General features: G+C 45.3%; 1 protein-coding gene across 1 annotated transcript in view; it reads left to right on the plus strand.

Annotated features, from left to right (window-relative positions):
* CRISPLD2 (cysteine rich secretory protein LCCL domain containing 2) overlaps positions 1-17,492 on the plus strand; it is a 29,882-nt gene extending 12,390 nt beyond the window's left edge. The window contains exons 5-15 of the mRNA XM_063168123.1: positions 28-143; positions 1,439-1,539; positions 2,715-2,873; positions 3,750-3,810; positions 4,617-4,683; positions 5,621-5,751; positions 5,921-5,964; positions 6,858-6,930; positions 7,596-7,671; positions 12,140-12,273; positions 14,180-17,492. Coding sequence (XP_063024193.1) covers positions 28-143; positions 1,439-1,539; positions 2,715-2,873; positions 3,750-3,810; positions 4,617-4,683; positions 5,621-5,751; positions 5,921-5,964; positions 6,858-6,930; positions 7,596-7,671; positions 12,140-12,273; positions 14,180-14,234 — 1,017 coding nt within the window. The 3' untranslated portion in view covers positions 14,235-17,492. The remainder of the gene's footprint in view (positions 1-27; positions 144-1,438; positions 1,540-2,714; positions 2,874-3,749; positions 3,811-4,616; positions 4,684-5,620; positions 5,752-5,920; positions 5,965-6,857; positions 6,931-7,595; positions 7,672-12,139; positions 12,274-14,179) is intronic.
* The last annotated feature ends 556 nt before the right edge of the window (positions 17,493-18,048 follow it).

Here is an 18,048-nt window from a genome sequence, read left to right on the forward strand (position 1 = left end):
TTTTCAACAACCACACTTCCCTTACAGATAGTCTGGGCCACCACCAACAGGATTGGCTGTGCTGTGAACGTCTGCAAGCAGATGAATGTGTGGGGGGAGATCTGGGAGAACGCTGTCTACCTGGTCTGCAACTACTCCCCCAAGTAAGGCAGAGCAGCTGGGCCCCCTCCAGCCCTCCCAACACTGGCAGCTGCCTCAACCAGCTCTGGGGAAGAGATTTCAGGCAGTCTAGACTGCTGGTTGTGGCTTTAAATTTTTTTTTACTCTTTAGACAGCAGCGCTGTGCTGGTTCAAAGCTACAGAGAGAACGTTGCCTGGAAAACTGAATGGGAGGCTGGGGCCAGGCTGGAGCTTTGATGTGCCTGCCACGGGAAGGGAAAGGAGGAGCAGGAGATGGAGCTGGCTGCTGAGCAAGGCTTGCTCTCTGCTGTCACAGGGCGGGAAGGGATGGGGTGGTGGTGGGTGCCAAAAAAACCCTGAAATAGCTGCAGCAGTCAGGATTTCACCGGCTCGACGGTTTGATTAAATTTCAAAATGAAAATCGTATTTCTTTGCCTACTACATCCAGGAGGAGTTTACTACCTGGCAATGGCAGTTGAGATTTTCTGGTTTAATGGCTAATAGGAGAAACATTCCCACTCCAAGCCCTTGGCAATTTAAAACTTCAAAACAAAATAGGGAAATCTCTGTATGCAAACAGAGCGGCTTGGGGAGCACCTGACTTCAGGGGATCACAGAGCGGGATAATGCAAAGGAAAAAGAAATGTGGGGCTGCAGCTCTCTGGGTGGGTTCTCTAGGCCCCTCTCCCCACATAGGATGAGCACATTTTGCTCCTGGTTTGGGGGGATTTACCAGCCTGCTGCTCCTGAGGGACAACAGCATCTCCCACAGAGCCCCCTCAGCAGGCTGGGAGATTTACACGTCATCCATTCAGAGCTGCTGCATGGAAAAACATTTTATTTCTGCAGTTTCTGCTTAATCTCGTCTCTCTGGCACCGGTGCACATTGTCCTCATGTAGCCTTATAGGTGGAGACAGCTCAAAGAGCATAACCCAGGAGTTTATAGGCACAGCTTAACTCCAGCTCCTTCAACCTCCCCATCCCCTAAAACCTGCAGGACAGGAGGCCACAATGGGCTGATGTTTCTGGGGAGTTTCGTTTCTTCAGAAAAATGCAGTAATCCATTGATTTATTTCTGTTCACATAAGACCCTGGTGTTGATTTTGGAATGCAATATAAAAGCAATATGGCACATGATTTAAGCAAACCCCTAACAAATGTCATTTTAGAGATGGAACGAGCAGGAACGTCTTTCCTACAAGGCTGGTTGTTTAGTCTCCATTTATTTGCTGTAGGGCCAGGATGGTGTTTCTGGGTTTGGAGGCTTGGAAGGGTGTCTGGGTGTCTGATGGGTGCCCATTTCTCCCGCGCTCCCAGGGGCAACTGGATTGGGGAAGCTCCGTACAAGACCGGCCGTCCCTGCTCCGAGTGCCCCCCCAGCTATGGGGGGAGCTGCCAGAACAACCTCTGCTACAAAGGTACCTGCTGGGGGCTTGGGGCACCTCTGGGGTGGGGGCCAAGGCTGGAGCAAACAGGTGGGAGCTTCTAATTGGAGCCAGCCACGGCTTCATGCCCCTCTCAATCAGCCATCCTCAGTGTTCCGATGCTGGGACGCGTGGGAGATCATCAGCCACTGAAAGCAGGAATCCCTGAGCTGCTGAAAGTCTGGAGCTGGGATTCGGCACGTTTTCCTGGGGAAAACAGAGAGTTTGGGTGGGGAGAAGCAGCTCTGAGCTCCCATGGGTTTGGCCGGGGAGCTGTAGGGTGTTTTGAGCACTGGCAGGAGCGATCCCATCCTGGTGGGGTTTGCTGGGGAAGAACATTTGCTGGAATGTTCTCCAGGGCTTGGCAGAGGCATCCTGGGAGGGCAGAGCTCGGCTGCCTGCCCTACACCTTCAGGGGCCCATGGTGGAGCCTTTGCCTCCCTCCCCACCTTTCAGGGTGGGGGATTTAAGGGATGGTTTTCAGCTTTTCAGGGATGCAAAATGAACCTGGCGATTCGTGTCCCTTGGAGGAGAGGAGGGGGATCCTGAAGGGTTTTTCCTGACCTGTGGAGAGTTTTTGGAAGAGAAGTCAATAGGATAAAACATGTTATTAGGGTGAGCCCTCCAGCAGCAGCATCCAGGATCTCCTGGGGCCATTTCTCTCCTCCTCAGTGTTTTGCTTCCCAGAGAGCTGAGCTCTTTGAAAACAGAGAGATTCCCTGGAGACTTGCCCAAAGCTAATTTTGCTGCCACCATGCATTTCTCATTTTTTATCTTGTGGGGTTTGAGGGAGGACCCCAGGGTGCAGGTGGGCTCCAGCAGAGAGAGAAGGAGGGGGATGCCCTGATGGAATATGAGCCCCTTCAGCAAATTTGAGTTTTCCTCCAGAGGGAAGAGCTCAGTGGGAAACAGAGGAAGGAATGACAGTTCTTTTTTCATTAACGAGCGAGGATTCCTTCAAATCTTTATTGTGAGATGCTGTAAATGCTGCTTCATGTGCAGAGGAGCAGGGGAGGGGTGTCCTGTGCTGCCTCCAATGGGCATTTCTGATCTCCCAGCTGCCTAAAAGCAGATCCTTGTCCAACCAAACCATCCCCACTGACCATGAACCTGACCTGCCCACCAGTGGGAGCACACTGTGATGATTTTGAACCCCCTTTTCTGCCCAGATCACCGCTATGAAGATCCCATCATTGCTGAGACAGACGAGACCAACGAGGTGGAGATCCCGCAGGTGGCCGAGCAGAAGCCGGTGCAGTTCCACCTTCCAGAAAACAAACCCAGCAAAACCATCAAGCCCAAGAAAATCACCCCAGAATCCTACATGAGTAAGACACAAACTTTCACTTTTTCTTCCTCTCTTTTTCTTTTTCTTTTTCCCTATGGGTTTTGAAGCACCTCAGTGGGAAAAGGTGTGGGAAGAGATGAGGAGGATCAGGGATAAAGAAACTGGGAGGATGTTTGAGTGGAGGGAAGGTGATCTGTGTGAAAATTCACTGTGAGAACATTTCAGCTGTGCAGAAAGCTGCTGGAAGGGGTGAGCAAAGCTCTCGGAGCATCCCTGTGGCCTCCTCTGACTGACTCCAACAGTCCATGTCCTCCTGATCTCAATAAAATATCAATGTACCAAAAGTCCCCTTCAATCAGTAATACATTTAGGAGATACTGGTTTTATTTCTCCTTTAAGAAACTCTACACTCAGCACTTACCCTTCTTCGCAACTTTTCTGGGCTTTATGGCTTGTTTCCTCTGTATTCCTTGCTGGGGAATATTTCTGAAGTTGTTTGTGGAGCTGCTGGTGCTTCCTGAGCTGTTTTCCAGCCGCTGTTAATTAAAAGACACCAATTGAGAAAACAAGGTGGGGCAAGCCAGAGGGCCCTTTTCAAGTTTATCAGCCAGCATCTGGAGAGTCTGTAATTAAAAGGAGAATGAGAGCTCTGCGTGCAGACCTCGGGCTGCAAATCAAAAGCCTTCAGCTGTCAGCTGCATTTTCCTTGCTAATATTCCACAGACACCTGTCTCAGGTGAAGGGCTAAAGAGGCACCAACTGCTCCAGGCTGCCTAAAATCAGATTTTATCTTGCTGCACCGAAGACCTCCAGGAAAGATGTGTGCAGCTTGCTCATTTCTGTAGCTCAAGAGCAGGCTGAGCAATTTCCTTTTTTAAAAAAATGTATTTATTTGAGTTTTTTTTTTCCTCCCCAGCACAAGTCATTACCTGTGAAACCAAGATGAGAGACAAGTGCAGAGGCTCAACGTGCAACAGGTAGGGTTTTGTTGATTCTTCTTGGAGTGCTGAGGGGAAAAGTAAATAAATATTTACTTTTTATTGCTATAAATATCTATAATAAATAAAAATACATTGATAATAATATATAATATATAATATATAATATATAATATATAATATATAATATATAATATATAATATATAATATATAATATATAATATATAATGTATATATTTAATAAATATTTATATTTTATTACTAAATATTATTCAATTCTTGCAAATATAGGATATATTCCACGATATATTTTTGTGACTCTCTAGGTAGATCTCTTTAGGAAAAACCCCAAAACCCAACAAAAAAAATAAAACAACCTAAATTTCTCTTAATTCAGGCCTTCAGCCAAGCCTGGCAATAAGGTGATTTGGATGATTTTACTCAGCCATGATGACCCACAGTTTCAGGTGTCCAAAATAATTTAATAAATTTCAGCAGAGTCATTTTTTGAGCCTTTTTCATGCATTCCACTGCTGCCCAAGGCAGACAAATAATTCATGGCTTGTCCCCTCCCAGCCAGTGCAGGACTTCTGGTTGAGGTTTGTGCAGAGAACAGGACAGTTTATCACTTGGAGAAAAACCAAATCCACAGAACCTAAATATTGGTCGGGCTCTCAAGGAGGGTGGAGAAACTGTTTTAAAAAAGCAGCTATTTTGCAATCTTGTTTTTAAAACAGGAGAGCTACGTGAAATGAATGGAATGACTATTAAAGTGCAATAGAGTCAAAGTCTGTTTTTCTTGAATTGTTTTTTCGCCACCCTCAAAGATAAATATCTTTACTAGGTATTTGTGCCCAGCTGGCTGCTTGTACAGTAAGGGAAAGATCTTTGGAACATTTTATTACGAAAGTGTAAGTACCTTTAAATAGCTGCTGGATGTAATTTGTGGGAGGCAGTGGGAATGACAGGAATGGGAAATGCCAGCCATTCTGCTGTAATTTGGCTTTTCATGCTCTCCGGCTGTGGGGCTGTAAAATGGTGCTAATAAAGATTTTCTGTATTTTCCTCATCTTGCTGTTGAAACAAGGGGAGGCAAAGTGGCTCCAGATGTGATTGTGTCAGGAATTGTCCTTAATGTCCCATGGAAAGTGAGGGATGAGCATCAGCAGGCAGCTCCTACAAAGAACTCTTCGCTCCTGTCATCTGAACAGAAACTTTATGTAAAAAACACTGCTACATTCTGTAACTAAATAATATTTTGCTTGATCTTAAATTAGTAAGATAATTTAAAAATAAAACATAGCACCATTTCCCCATCGAAACTGCTTTTTGGGGTGAAGGAAGCTGGAAGATTAAAGGGGTTTTTTTTTGGGTAAAATCAGGTTTTCTTTCCCTGTTCCAACTGCTGGTGCGTGACTGCATCACCCTTGATGTGTCTGTGCCCTGGAAATTCTGTGATTGCAGACACCCAACCCCTCCAAGTGGCGTCAGCAGAAATATTTTGGGTTTGAATATTTTCTCGAGAACTGGAAATATTTCAGACTGGTCGCTCGCTTCCAACTCTGCTTTTCCTCTAAATTGTATTTAAATGTATGGTTTTGTTATTTAAAAAAAAATATATCTTACCATTCAACCAGGCAGTGCTTAAAATAATAGTAATAAAAGAATATGTATTGGGAGAGGAAGATTTAACAACCAGATTCCAAAGGAGTGTACTCAGCTTATTTTCCACTTGGTGCTCTGGTGGTGGTTTCATTTCTCCTCTGTTTTTCACGTAGCGCTTGGGCAGCGTTGCTCTGTGAATGGGATTTATTTTATTTCATTTCACATCTATTTATCTCCTGTCAGTCCTCCAGCATATGTCGTGCTGCAATCCACTATGGAATCCTGGACAACAAGGGAGGGCTGGTGGACATCACCAGGAAAGGGAGGACTCCTGCTTTTGTGAAATCCACCAGGAACGGTGTGGAGTCATTCAGGTACTGCCCTCACCAAAAACTGTTGGTATTACCTTTAAATGCACCCAAATATTCAGTCGTTTAAGCAAATATTCAGTCATTGCTGCTCTCATGTAGACACCGTGGTCCAAATAATTTTACTCTGCTTATTTTTTTTTAATAATTTTCTTTTTGTTTGCTTGTTTTACAGGAAAAGTAAACCTTCAAATGCATTCATGGTTTCCAAAGTCACAAGTAAGTTTTAAATGTTGAGGGGGAAAAAAATATTGTTGGTGGGGTTTTATGGGGGACTTGAAAACATAATTCCTTTCAGGGCTCTTCTTCATTTCCAGTGGTTGTGTCAAAAGGTCCTGTGCCACAGCCAGACCCTGGAGTGGTGGTCTGGGGTGATCAGAACCTTAGGGTGACAGCCCACCCACCCTGGGCAATTCCACCTCATTTTCCTGGGAGGAAAGTAGAGAAATAGGTGAAAATGGGCCAATTCCAGCAGCATCTCCTGCTGATGGATCATGGTGGGATCCAGACTTCAGATGCTGATGGTGAAGGGGTGGAAGTTGAGCCATCCATCTTTAAAGCTTCAGTCAATTGTCAACTCTTAGAAAAACTGAAAAAAAAATATGGTGGCTAATGTCCCAATGCAGTAATGTAATGACAAACACAATTCATGTGAAATTAGTTTTTAACACTGAGTCATCACATTTCTGATGGGCATACAAATAAACACTGCTCTGCTTTTTCAACAATTCCCACTTTCTGAATACCTTTGAAAAAATCCTCCAGTGCAGAACCATCCTTGTGATGAGATCCACCCAAGCCCCTCTCAGGGAGAACTGTAGGTGTCAGGATATTTGGGCTCCACATCTGGAGCTGCAGCAAACCCAGGTGTTGTGGATCAGCTGTTTGTCTCTTCTGAAAGCCGTGCCCTTTTCAAGTCCACCTTGTATTGTGGTTGTAGGATTCCTGCTGCAGAGCTGGTCAGCCCCATCCTGGGATCCTGCTGCTGGAGCAGCTTTTCTCTTGGTGCTCGAGGGTCCCACCTAATGCATCGTGTGGCTCTGACTTGTGTTTTCTGCAGCAGCCTGAGCTTTTGGGTGCAATAATTTGCCTTTCCCCGTTTATCTTGGCAGCACAGACTCTGGATTGTTACACCACGGTAGCTGAGCTGTGCCGCTTCAAAAAGCCAGCGAGCCACTGCCCAAGGTAACACAGATCTGTCGGGTTAAAAACCTCTGTCCTAAATGAGGGGCAGCTTAACAGAGGTGCTGAGGGCCCTGAATTTGAGGACTGGTGGGAGAAGAGCTGGTCATACTGGTTGAACTGGAGGAGGGTGTTGGGAATTGTGTGTTTCCTCCTGCCACCCTGCTGCTCTTGGCATCGCTGTAGAAAATTCACTTCATGTTTTTAGATGGCTTCAGTAACATATCAGCCAGGCTGCACAATCCTGTCTCAGCACACTCTCATGTGTGAGTGTGCAAATGCACACTCGTTGTCTTTTTGCTGCTGCATTTGGTGGGTTTTGGATATTTTTGGATGTTTTCCTTTCCACCTTAAAACGTGGAAGAAGTTTATTCTGGAAACTGTGCAGGGGTAAGTGACAGGGCAGGGGGGCACAAACACATGCAGAGATTTATGTGCAAAAATACAGGTAGCCCCCCTTGAAAGGGTAGTAAAAGACCAACCCCTCTTCTGCTGGTCCAAATCCCTCTGTTTGCAGCTCTGCAGCAAAAACCAAATGTCATCTGAGGGGAGCGAGTAATCAAATTCACTGTTGCCACCTGCAGACCAGATGCAGGCACTCGAAATCTCCCGGGAATGCAGCTGGCCTTCCTGTGCAGCAGAATCAATCTGAATCCGTTGTTTTCCAGGATTTACTGCCCTGCCCACTGCAAGGACGAGCCGTCGTACTGGGCGCCCGTGTTCGGCACCAACGTTTATGCAGATGTGAGTCCAAACCTCTCCCTGCACATCCTGACTGCCCTGTCCCACAGCTGGGCTCACCCCGGGCTTCAGGGGAGAAATTCAAGCTCTCTCGTGGTTATTCCATGTGGGGATGGGAAAAAGGGGGTGAAAGATGGGGTCAGCAGGCTTGGGGAGCCCTTATGGTCTCCATGCGCTGATTTATTTGGATGTGTCACTCCATAGCTCCTTGAGTTGGGTTTGGTGATCTGTTCTACTCTCCAGCACTGACTCCTTCCTAAAGAATTAATCACGGCCATTGAGATTTGGTCACGTCCCTCAATCTCCCCAAGCCTTTGGGCTCTGGCTGTGAAATAATGGCTGTACTTGTTTAAAGCATTTTGGGATTTATAGATGAGCACCAAAGGGCTTTTATTCCATCCTATCACACTTTAGAGCTGACAGAAAAAGACCTCTCTCTCTCCTTTCCTCCTCTTTCTGGGAGATGAAAATCTTCTGAGCAGCCAGGACGGAGCTCAGAGCAGTGGAAAGAAAAGTGCTGGTTTTATGGGTTTGTTTTTCTGAGCTTTGCTCAAGGGGATGAGCAGAGACTTGATGCTAAAACTAGGCAGAGTCATTTTCTTGAAATCTCTTACCATTAGGCCTCCAAAAACTGGGTCTCGATGTTTTTCCATTTGTGGGTGTCTGGTTATTTTGTTTTTTTCCCTCATTTTCTGTTTTCCATTGGGGGCTGTGTTCAGGAATGGCAGCTCCCTGGCTGCCCTGTAGGATCCTGGTTTAGAAAACCTGGGGAAAGCAGCCAGCACATTGTGGACCCCCAGCTTCAGGTCACCCTGGAGCTTTGCAGCCTGCTGAGAAAATCCATCCTGCAGGAATCATACAGTAATTTGGAGAAGCAATTTTGAAAGCAATTTCCAAAAAAAAACCTCCAAAAAGCAGCCCCACACTATTTTTAATTTTGCTCCTGACCAATTTTTTTGAAGGCAGAGCTGCACAAACAGGTTATCCTGGACTAGCTCACAGGCAAATCCACAGAGCAGCTGCCTCCCTGCAGTACCTGCATGCTCCCACCTGCAGGAAATGGGAAATAGTTTTGTCTTTTTTACAGAGGACAAAGCTCCCTCAGATCAGCCCTGAACAGGGCCTGCGATTACAAAGGAATTAGGTGAGGAGCAGCATCCCAGGCTGGCACTGCACTGACGCAAAAGGATTAGTGTCCTTTAATGAACCCATTTCCTACTCTCCCTCCTGGGTATTGTTTCAGAAACAGGGGCTTGGGAGAAAAACAAAAAGCAGCAGCAATAAAAAAGTATTTGGCCACTTCCTTGAGGGTTTGGTTAACCTTTTTTTGGACTGCTGTGCTAGCAGGGTGGTGTGGAGGTGCCAGGAAAGAATTGAAGTTGGTGGCAGAGCAGGTGGGACAAAGAGTTTGAGGCAGCTCTGAATGGTGCTGCAAAGGGAGAGGTGGGGATGCTCAGAATGGGGAGTGGAGAAGAGAAATAACCACACCAAGCAAGGAGAATTTGGGGAAAGGATTTTCCTAGGGAGAAAGGCCCATGCAGGGGAATTAACCCAAGCCCACTGCTGGGGAATAATTTTATTAAAGTAGGCAGTGAGCTGGATGAGACAAGTGCTGGTCTTCTGGGAGGGCTTTGGGCTGCCAACTTCATGTCTAGGGTGGCACTTTCAAGGCCCTGGGGCACCTGGGCTCTAAATGAGTCTTCTTAAATAAGCTACCTAAAAGACAATGAAACATGTACCCCCATTTCCAGTCTGCACTTTGCTTTAAAAAGCAGTACAGGGAATTTGTTAGTGGGGAAATAAGTAAGGCTGTGGAATACGGACAGAGAGGAGACTTGAATTTTGGGGTAAATGAATAAAATGCAAGAAATAAGCAATGGTAAAGTGGACAGGCCTGGTTTTGGGATGATCACAGTGCCATGGAATGGTTTGGGTTGGAAGGGACTCCAAAGCTCATCCAGTTCCACCCCATGCCATGGGCGGGGACATTTTCCATAGACCAGGTGCTCCAAGCCCTGTCCAACCTGGAGCTGTGGGAACAGCCTGGATCTTTATGGAGGTTGGAAAAGAGCTTTTGACTTCCATGAGACTCTGCCATTTCCCTGGCTCCTGGTGTGACATAATCCTGCAGGGGAAACCCATCCCATCCCTGCCCAGGAACCCTGTGGAGAGAAAGAGAACAACTGCCCAACTTTTGAGATAAGGATTTATCCACAGTTGTGCAGTGATTGCTTGGAGATGGATGGATGGAGGGATGGATGGATGGATGGATGGATGGATGGATGGATGGATGGATGATGGGTGGATGGATGGATGGATGGATGATGGATGGATGGATGGATGGATGGATGGATGGATGGATGGATGGATGGATGATGGATGGATGGATGGATGGATGGATGGATGGATGGATGGATGATGGGTGGATGGATGGATGGATGGATGATGGATGGATGGATGGATGGATGATGGATGGATGGATGATGGATGGATGGATGGATGGATGGATGATGGATGGATGATGGGTGGATGGATGGATGGATGGATGGATGATGGATGGATGGATGGATGGATGGATGGATGGATGGATGGATGGATGGATGGATGGATGGATGGCCTGCACAGAGGCAGGAGTTTGTCACCAGAGCAAACTGAGTTGGGAGCCAGCTCCCAGGAGAGATGAACTTAGTGATTAAACCAGTAACACTAGTGAGGAAATTCTGGGTGATTAAGCTCACAGTCAGAGATTATTGTTAATGACCCACTATAAATTGTGTTGTCATTTTATGGTGTGTGCTCTGGGGCTCATTTAATCAGGAATTGGTCTCAGAGCATCCCAAGGGGCTTCACCATGGAAAACTGTTTTATTGCCCATGCTGCTGTACTCCTGGATCTTATTCTTGTAATATCTCATCTTCCAAAAGCTCTGCAATTAATTAATCAAAGCACACAGGGCCGTAATCCAACAGAGTGATAAGAGGAGGTTTGGGGTAGATCTGTTGCTCAGAGCTTTGAGTGAGCAGCGGAACAGCAAGTCCTGGAAAAAAAATAACAGGAATGCTTTGAAAAGAACATTGCTCAGAATGTCTCCCAGTGGAGAGTGCTGCAAATTGATCCAGGACAGTTTAATTTTACGAGCCAATTTTAGATTTTATAGATTTCCCACCACATATTAGGGCAAATTCACCGCATATCTTCCAAACACAGCATTCCCTTGCTCCATTGACCATATATAGAAGCAAAACACCAAACCAGCACTCAAAACTCTGAGGGCTGCCAAGAGATAGGCCATCCAAAGTGATAAATATATATATAGGGGACAAGGGCTGCCATATATGGCTGTGGCAGGGAGGCAGCATGGGCTGCACCCTGCTTACACAACGGGAACAGTTGCACTTGGCACTGCTTTTGTGGTACTTGGATTTTAGCAATCAGGGCATTTCTGGGCTTGGGATTTTCACCTGCTGCAGTTTTGCTGTGCAGAGTTGGTTTGTCCTTTCTGTTCTTCCAGCTTGCTGTACATAAACCCTGCCGAGAGCTGATGGCCAAGTTTACACTGTCCCTCAGCCTTCTGTGCTTTTGCTCCCTTTTTCTGGATGTTTTGGGGACTTAGTCATCAGTTCCTGGTGGTTTGTGTTCCTCCAGCTCTTGTGACTCTGCACATCTGGGATGTGCAACAGAGAAGCTTTGGTCTTTCCAGAAGTGTAATCTCCCTCCACATTTGGTGCTGTTTTATGGGGTAATGCCCATCCAAAAACTGCACCAGGCAAAGGGGGCAGCCCTTCTGTCTTTCGTGGAAAGAGGGATAATTAGTGATCATTTACCTTGATTCAGGAGAAGCATTTACTTTCCAATCAACAGTGTGAGTAAACTTTGCTGTCAGTAGCTTCAGCTCAGAGGTTTCTCTGGTGCAGTCCCAAGAGGCACTGGATGGAAAGCTGTCCTCAATTCAGTCTTGGCCCTGGATAAGGTGAAGAAGTGTGGATTTAGACTGGAAATTGGGAAGGAATTGTTCCCTGTGAGGCTGGGGATGCCCTGGTACAGGTTTTCCAGGGAAGCTGTGGCTGCCCCATCCCTGTCAGTGTCCAAGGCCAGGTTGGATGGGGCTTGGAGCAGCCTGGGACAGTGGAAGATGTCCCTGCCCATGGCAGGGGTGGAACTGAATGAGTTTTAAGGTCCTTTCCAACCCAAACCATTCCATGATTCTGTGATGATCTCACAGGTGCAGCTCCACCTCAGAACGATGGAAAATCTGCTTCTCCTCTGTGGAGATGGTGGATCTTCTTCATAAACCCATGGATTATGAAATACCTGCAAAATCTAGTCCCTAGTTTGTCCAAAAGAGGGACAAAACTATTTCATAACTGTTTCTTTGTCTACTCCCTGTTTTTCTTGGTGCTGATGGAATCGATAAGTCTTCGTAAATAAAATACACACAGTGCATAAATCAAAACAATTAAATATTTTCCAGAGCTCCAGTATCTGCAAAACTGCAGTGCACGCAGGGGTCATTTCAGATGAAAGAGGAGGCTTTGTGGACGTGATGCCTGTGGAGAAGAAGAAAACCTACGTGGGCTCCTTAAGGAACGGTGTCCAGTCAGAGAGGTGAGATTTCCTTGCTTTACACTTCCCTCTTCTTTTCCAGTGATTTCAGCTGCCTGGGAGAGTCAGCAGATATCAGCTTGACTTGGGAAGAAGTGACTTCCCAGTGTCACCGTGAGCTGTGACAGCCAAGCAAATGGAGCGTGCTGTCCTGCTCGTTCCTCCCCAGCCAGGAGCTGTGCTCAGGCTGCTGTGAAATGCAGTTAAACCTTGTTAGATTCTGTCACAGCACAAATCCACGTTAATACGTTTTGCTGTGTGTTTAACACATCAGGAGGTCAGCACAGGTATTTTCAGTTCTCAGCCCGGGTCACGATTTGGGTTTTGTAATTTTGGATTTCCGCTCAGCTCTGGGGTGTGGGATTCATTTGTTCATCCATGTCCTCTATTCTCTTTGAAATAAGTAAATTAACCTCTTGAGACATGATCAAACACTTTTTGAAGATGAATTTGCCACCCTTGTAGGTATTTTTTGTTGTTTCTCTTGGGCCAACCATGCTGGTTTCAGTGACCAATTGCAAATCTGTGCTCCCAAAATCCTGCACCTCCTCATGACCACAACAATCCAGCCACAGCTCATCCAGTCCTTCCTAATCTGATGCTTCACTTTCAACCTGTTATGTGTTTTTTCAGATATTGGTGTGATGGTGCTGATTTCTCAGGGCTATCTTCACAAGTACAGAATTTCCCACAGTTAGGGGGTTTTTGGTCACTGCTAACTCTGCTCTGGGCAGTTCTTCTTTTATAAAGACCATAATAGATTCTATGAATTTTGCTGGTTTTATTCTAGCAATAGATATTCCAGAATGATTTAGAGCATCTCAAGATATAAAAGCAGACTAAGACAGGAAAGCTGTTAAATATGGGGAGTTTAATATGGATTACCAGGGTCAGCATTTTCCAAGTGGATAACTTGGATTTAGGTGAAAAACCTCCTGTTACTTTGAATTTTTTTTTATCTCAGTCTTGCTTTCACTTATATTTTATACTAAAAGACAACTTTTTACTGGGATGGCAAACTGTGCTCTAGCTCAGAATAAATCCCTCCCCTCTCAGGGAAGTGCAATGTGAGCAGCCAGTGCTGATCTGAGGGGTGAGGGAAACCAGAGACCTTCTCACAGTGGGGATGAACATTTGGAAAGTGTTATTTACACTCAGAAATAAGGAGCAGCCTCGTGCTGTGAGATCAACCAGACACTGAAACAGCTTTTCCATGATTAAGGTGAACCCTCACCCTTTAGGACACTGGAAATAACCTTGAGTAAAGAAACACACCCAAACAGGTATGGGAAAAGTCTTCCTTCGGGATTTGCTGTGTCCTTACACTTGTAGCAATGTTTATCTTGTGGGAATATGAAATTTTGTATTTTTCCTGGGTTTTTTCAGTGCTGTAGGACCTGGGAATAGAAACACCCCCTTTCCCCAAGCACACATCCACCCCAAGCAGCTGAGGACACCTCTGCAGGTTGAAAAGGAATATCCATATTTATTCTCATTTAATATGAGCTGATCAGGCCATTCCCAATCCCAGCACTAGGAGCCAAGCCAGACAGGCCCTGGGAACCTGCCAGCCTATTTGACAGCAGTTTTTTTTTTTAGGAAAACATATTCCTCTTTATGCCTGAATCTCTGCACAAGGGAGCACAGTGTTCCTTGGATAAAAGCTACGGCTGTAAGAGAACCTGTTGTCTTCCAGCTCCTTTTTTTGGCATTAGCACTACAGATTTGGATTGAAAACATTAAAAAAAGGATGCAACCATGGATTTGTGCCACTTTTTTCTCATCCTTTATCTTTCTCCTGCTCCTGGTAGGAAAGAGATAGAAATTCAGAACTGCCTGTTTGGGTCTGTGTTGTGTTCACTTGTTTCATTCCATGTTTGTTTTCTTTTCTTTTTTTCTTTGTCTCCAGCTTGAAGAACCCTTCAGACGGGAATGCCTTCCGGATCTTTGCTGTGAAGCAGTAAAAAGACCCCCAGGGAAGGTGCAGGTTCCTTTGGGAGAGCTCTCTGTTGATCTCCAGAGACGCCAAAAGCTCCTCTGAACGGCATCAGCTCTGCCCGTACCCTCCTTGCCCATCTCCTTCAGGGAATTCCAAAAGAAAAGGGGGAAAAAAAAAAAAAAAAGAAAAACCCCAAAAAAAGACCCCAGGTTCTGACTCAGCTGTTGGCATCTCATCGCACCCGTGCAGCGTTGTATCTTTTTTTGTCTCGTGTTTTGTGTTTCTCTAGGGGCATTCAGCGACCATGAACTGTTCTAGGTTTTGTTCTAGCAGAGGTGTTGCCACACAGGATGGTGGTGGCTCCATGTGCAGCAGATTCAGGGATCTCAGCCTGGCCCTGGATGGTGTTTTGAGGGTGTGAAGCTTCTCCTGGGATGGGTGTGAGGATGAGCAGACTCGGGAGTGAGCGGCTGTCCAGGCGCTGGGCACTTTGAAATGAGAAACTCATTGAAAAATGGCATTGTCCAGGGAGAGGATGGGCTTTGACAGAGTGATTTTGTGTGTGTTGGATGGTTTCTGTGCAGAAAGGCATAAAAAGTGGTGTTTTCCCACTGAGGTGACGTGCAGCAGCTGTGTGAGGCCGCTGTGCACCTCAAACGATGGGGTTTGGGGATGTTCTTGGCAGCCAAAATTAAAGTTTTTATGGGCCTGGAGCAGGGTGTAAAACGGTGGCAGAGATCCTCACTGCAGAAAATGAGGCCACCAGATCATCCAAAGAGCAGGTTTGGTGTTTGCTGGTCAAACACTCCCAGGTATTTTGGCAACCTCTGAGCAGTCAGAGAATTGGGGCTCCTGTGCTGGCACATCTCATCCTATACTCCACGCCGTAACTTCAGTTAAATGCAGTGTATTGGTTTATACAGCAGTGCTGGTTGTTTTATAGTAGTTGAATAGTGATAAAATTAATCTTATTTCTGCTAGGAATGGTTGCATCTGTAGGAAACGGGTTCACTTTCCCTTTGTGAAGCTCCTTGTGGTGTGTGCAGTTCTGAGACTTTAACGAAGCAGCATAAATTGGGGTAGATTAATTTTTCCATCCTTGTGTTGTGAAGCCAACACAAGGATGTAACCATGAGCATTTGATATCCAGGATGGTGGATTTTGCAAAATTCAAGGTGTTATGGTGTTATGATATATTTTGATATTTTTGTCTTGACGTGCACCCAAATTCATTTCAAAGCCAAGAGAAGGGCTCAGCATGAACTGCTTGTTTAAGGCAGAAGGATATTCTATACTGCATATTGAAATGAATGGAAATGAATTTTTTTGATTGGTCTAAACACAAATCTGGTGAGTTTTGATACACACACGTGCAGTAACTTCATCAGTCATGAGAAGACAAAGCCAACAGTGGTTCTTCAGTTCTTGTAAATGCGCAGTCCTTCCGTTCAGTAACTGAATTGTAATATTGGATAACAAATGGGAAAATATTTCCCTCTGTTTGGCAGATGTTTCACAGCTGCTCTTAGGCCCAGAACATGTTTGGTTTAATCTGGACAGACATAAGCATTTATATGATTAAGTTTTTCTTTAATTCTGTAAACACCATGAAATCACCAAGGAAATGGCATTTAAATGACATTTATCACTCAGTTTGTCCCTCCACTGGGATTTATTTCTCCGTAAAATCTGAATTTGGGATGAAAACCTGAAATTGGAGCTGCATTTCACTGTCTCAAAAAATACTGCACAGAAAAGCCACTTTTGGGGTGGATAGAGAGAAGTGACCCTTTGTGTCATCTGTTAATGTAGTATTGTCGTCCAAGGTGTACAGTATTGACTTTAGATAGGAAAACTGAACCATTTCCTTTTCTTACTAAATAAATTGATGTCAAAACCAGCTGGAACATATCCTAGAAAATCTGCTGGTTGGGAGCATTTGAGATGTTGGCAGTGAGGAGAAGCTCCCCCATTTCTGTCCACTATGAAGCGTTGGGGTGAGCGTGGTTCTGTTCCAGCCCATCCAACACTGCAGCAAGGATCTGGGACCAAATCCCAGAATCCTGGGCCAAATGGGCTGGGAATGGAACTGGGGAGAGTGAGAGGTGCAGTCTGGTTCATGGGGACTGCAGGAGCACATAAAACACCTTGGCTCTAGCGTGGGATCCATGAAAATTACGGATGGAAGGTGATGGAAAGGACTGTGAGGGCTCTTGGAGTAAAACCCAGGGGACTACTGAGAGCACATAAAAACCCAAACAGCTGGGGATGTACCTAGGTGACAGAAAGGGGACAGGGGAAGGGTTATTATTCCAACAGAAATATCCTAAAATGCTTACTTCAAGTTACAATCACGTATTTTTATCTTCAGCCAACTGGTTTGGATTTTTAGAAACCGATGTTAATTTAAGTCTGTATCTGTTTATTTTTGTATTTGTTGTACAAAAGAGAAATTGTGACTTTACTACACAAATATTTTTCGAGGTCCTGGGTGCTATTAATTTAAACATACCTCCCCCAGAATTAGGGGTGATCAGGTCCTCCAAGGCAGTCATGACCTGTCAGTGACTCGCAATCGTGTGTGCTAGCTATTCATGAAGAGGTGGGACAGTACCAGTTTTTTTTTAGCCAAATATTGACAGATTTTTATTTCTGATACCAAGACATTTCTCAGCCTGCTATATTTCAGTGCAGCTTAAAGATGCATCATGACATCTGTATCTCACCAGGCCCTCTCCTCCTCAGCCCCAGCTCTGCAGATCTGGGGCACCTGAAGCCTCCAGGTGCAGCCAAAGCTGGTGCTGCTGCCTGGTTGTTCTTTTCCAATAATTCAGGGGTTGGAAGCAATGGCTTGGTGATTGCAGAACACCTGGCTCAGCCCAACCTCCAGGAAACACAACCAGGGTGAAACCCAGAGCCTGGGCTGGTGGGGCCTTGGCTCCAGTCATTCCTTATTTTTAAGACTTCCAGCCAACAGCTGGTTGAGGAGGCTCCAGTTTGTCACTTGTGCAGTCTAAATATTTAGGGCCAGTTCATAGAGTTGCTTTCCTTTTTTTTTTTTTTTTTTTTTTCTATGAAAAATGGTGTATTTTACTTCCTATGTATAAAAGTTACTTGTAAATTTTTGTGTGCCTTTGCATGTTTTCCAAGGGGCCGTGGTTGTTTATAAACTAGATTTGTTTTTTGGTCTAAATACAGAATTGTAAAATATCTTTTCCTCCCTACCCTTCCATTTTCTTTTGATTTCTGAATTATTTGTGAAATAAAACCTTCCCAGAATGAATGCTTCTCTTGTCTTTAATGCTCAGCCAGAGTTGGGTTGGTGTTTAGAAAAGCTATTTGGGATAATTCCTGGGGACTGGAGTGTCCCCTGGAGAGTCCAAATGAGATTGGGATGTGCAAGCCCTGTTCCACAAAAAAATAAACTGCCCAGTACCCAGGCATCAAAAATAAAAAGTATTCTTAGTGAAACACACTGAGAGTAAGGGAAAATCCCTGCCTGTCTTTGAATCCCTGCAACATAAGGGCTGAGTTAGATTAATGGGTTGGAAATGGTGTTTAATGATTTAGTGCTGCAAAATACAAGAGAGGTGAACTCCTCCCTACCTGAGCAGGCTGGTGTGAATTCATTTTTTGAAAGGAAAAGTATTCAGATTTTGCAATTCCCTTTGAAATTTTCTCCAGGCTCATCCTTGCTGACAGCACCACAAATCAAACCAAGATTTTTCCTGGTAATCCAACCCCATTTGGTTAAAGGAGCAACGCAGGGAGGTTCATAACTCATCCTCCAGACAATGAGCACCAGATGGGTTTTGACCAAAAATATGGGCTGGGCCATG

This window comes from Melospiza melodia, chromosome 13, assembly GCF_035770615.1.
Source record: "Melospiza melodia melodia isolate bMelMel2 chromosome 13, bMelMel2.pri, whole genome shotgun sequence".
In the NCBI taxonomy this organism is placed as follows: domain Eukaryota; kingdom Metazoa; phylum Chordata; class Aves; order Passeriformes; family Passerellidae; genus Melospiza; species Melospiza melodia.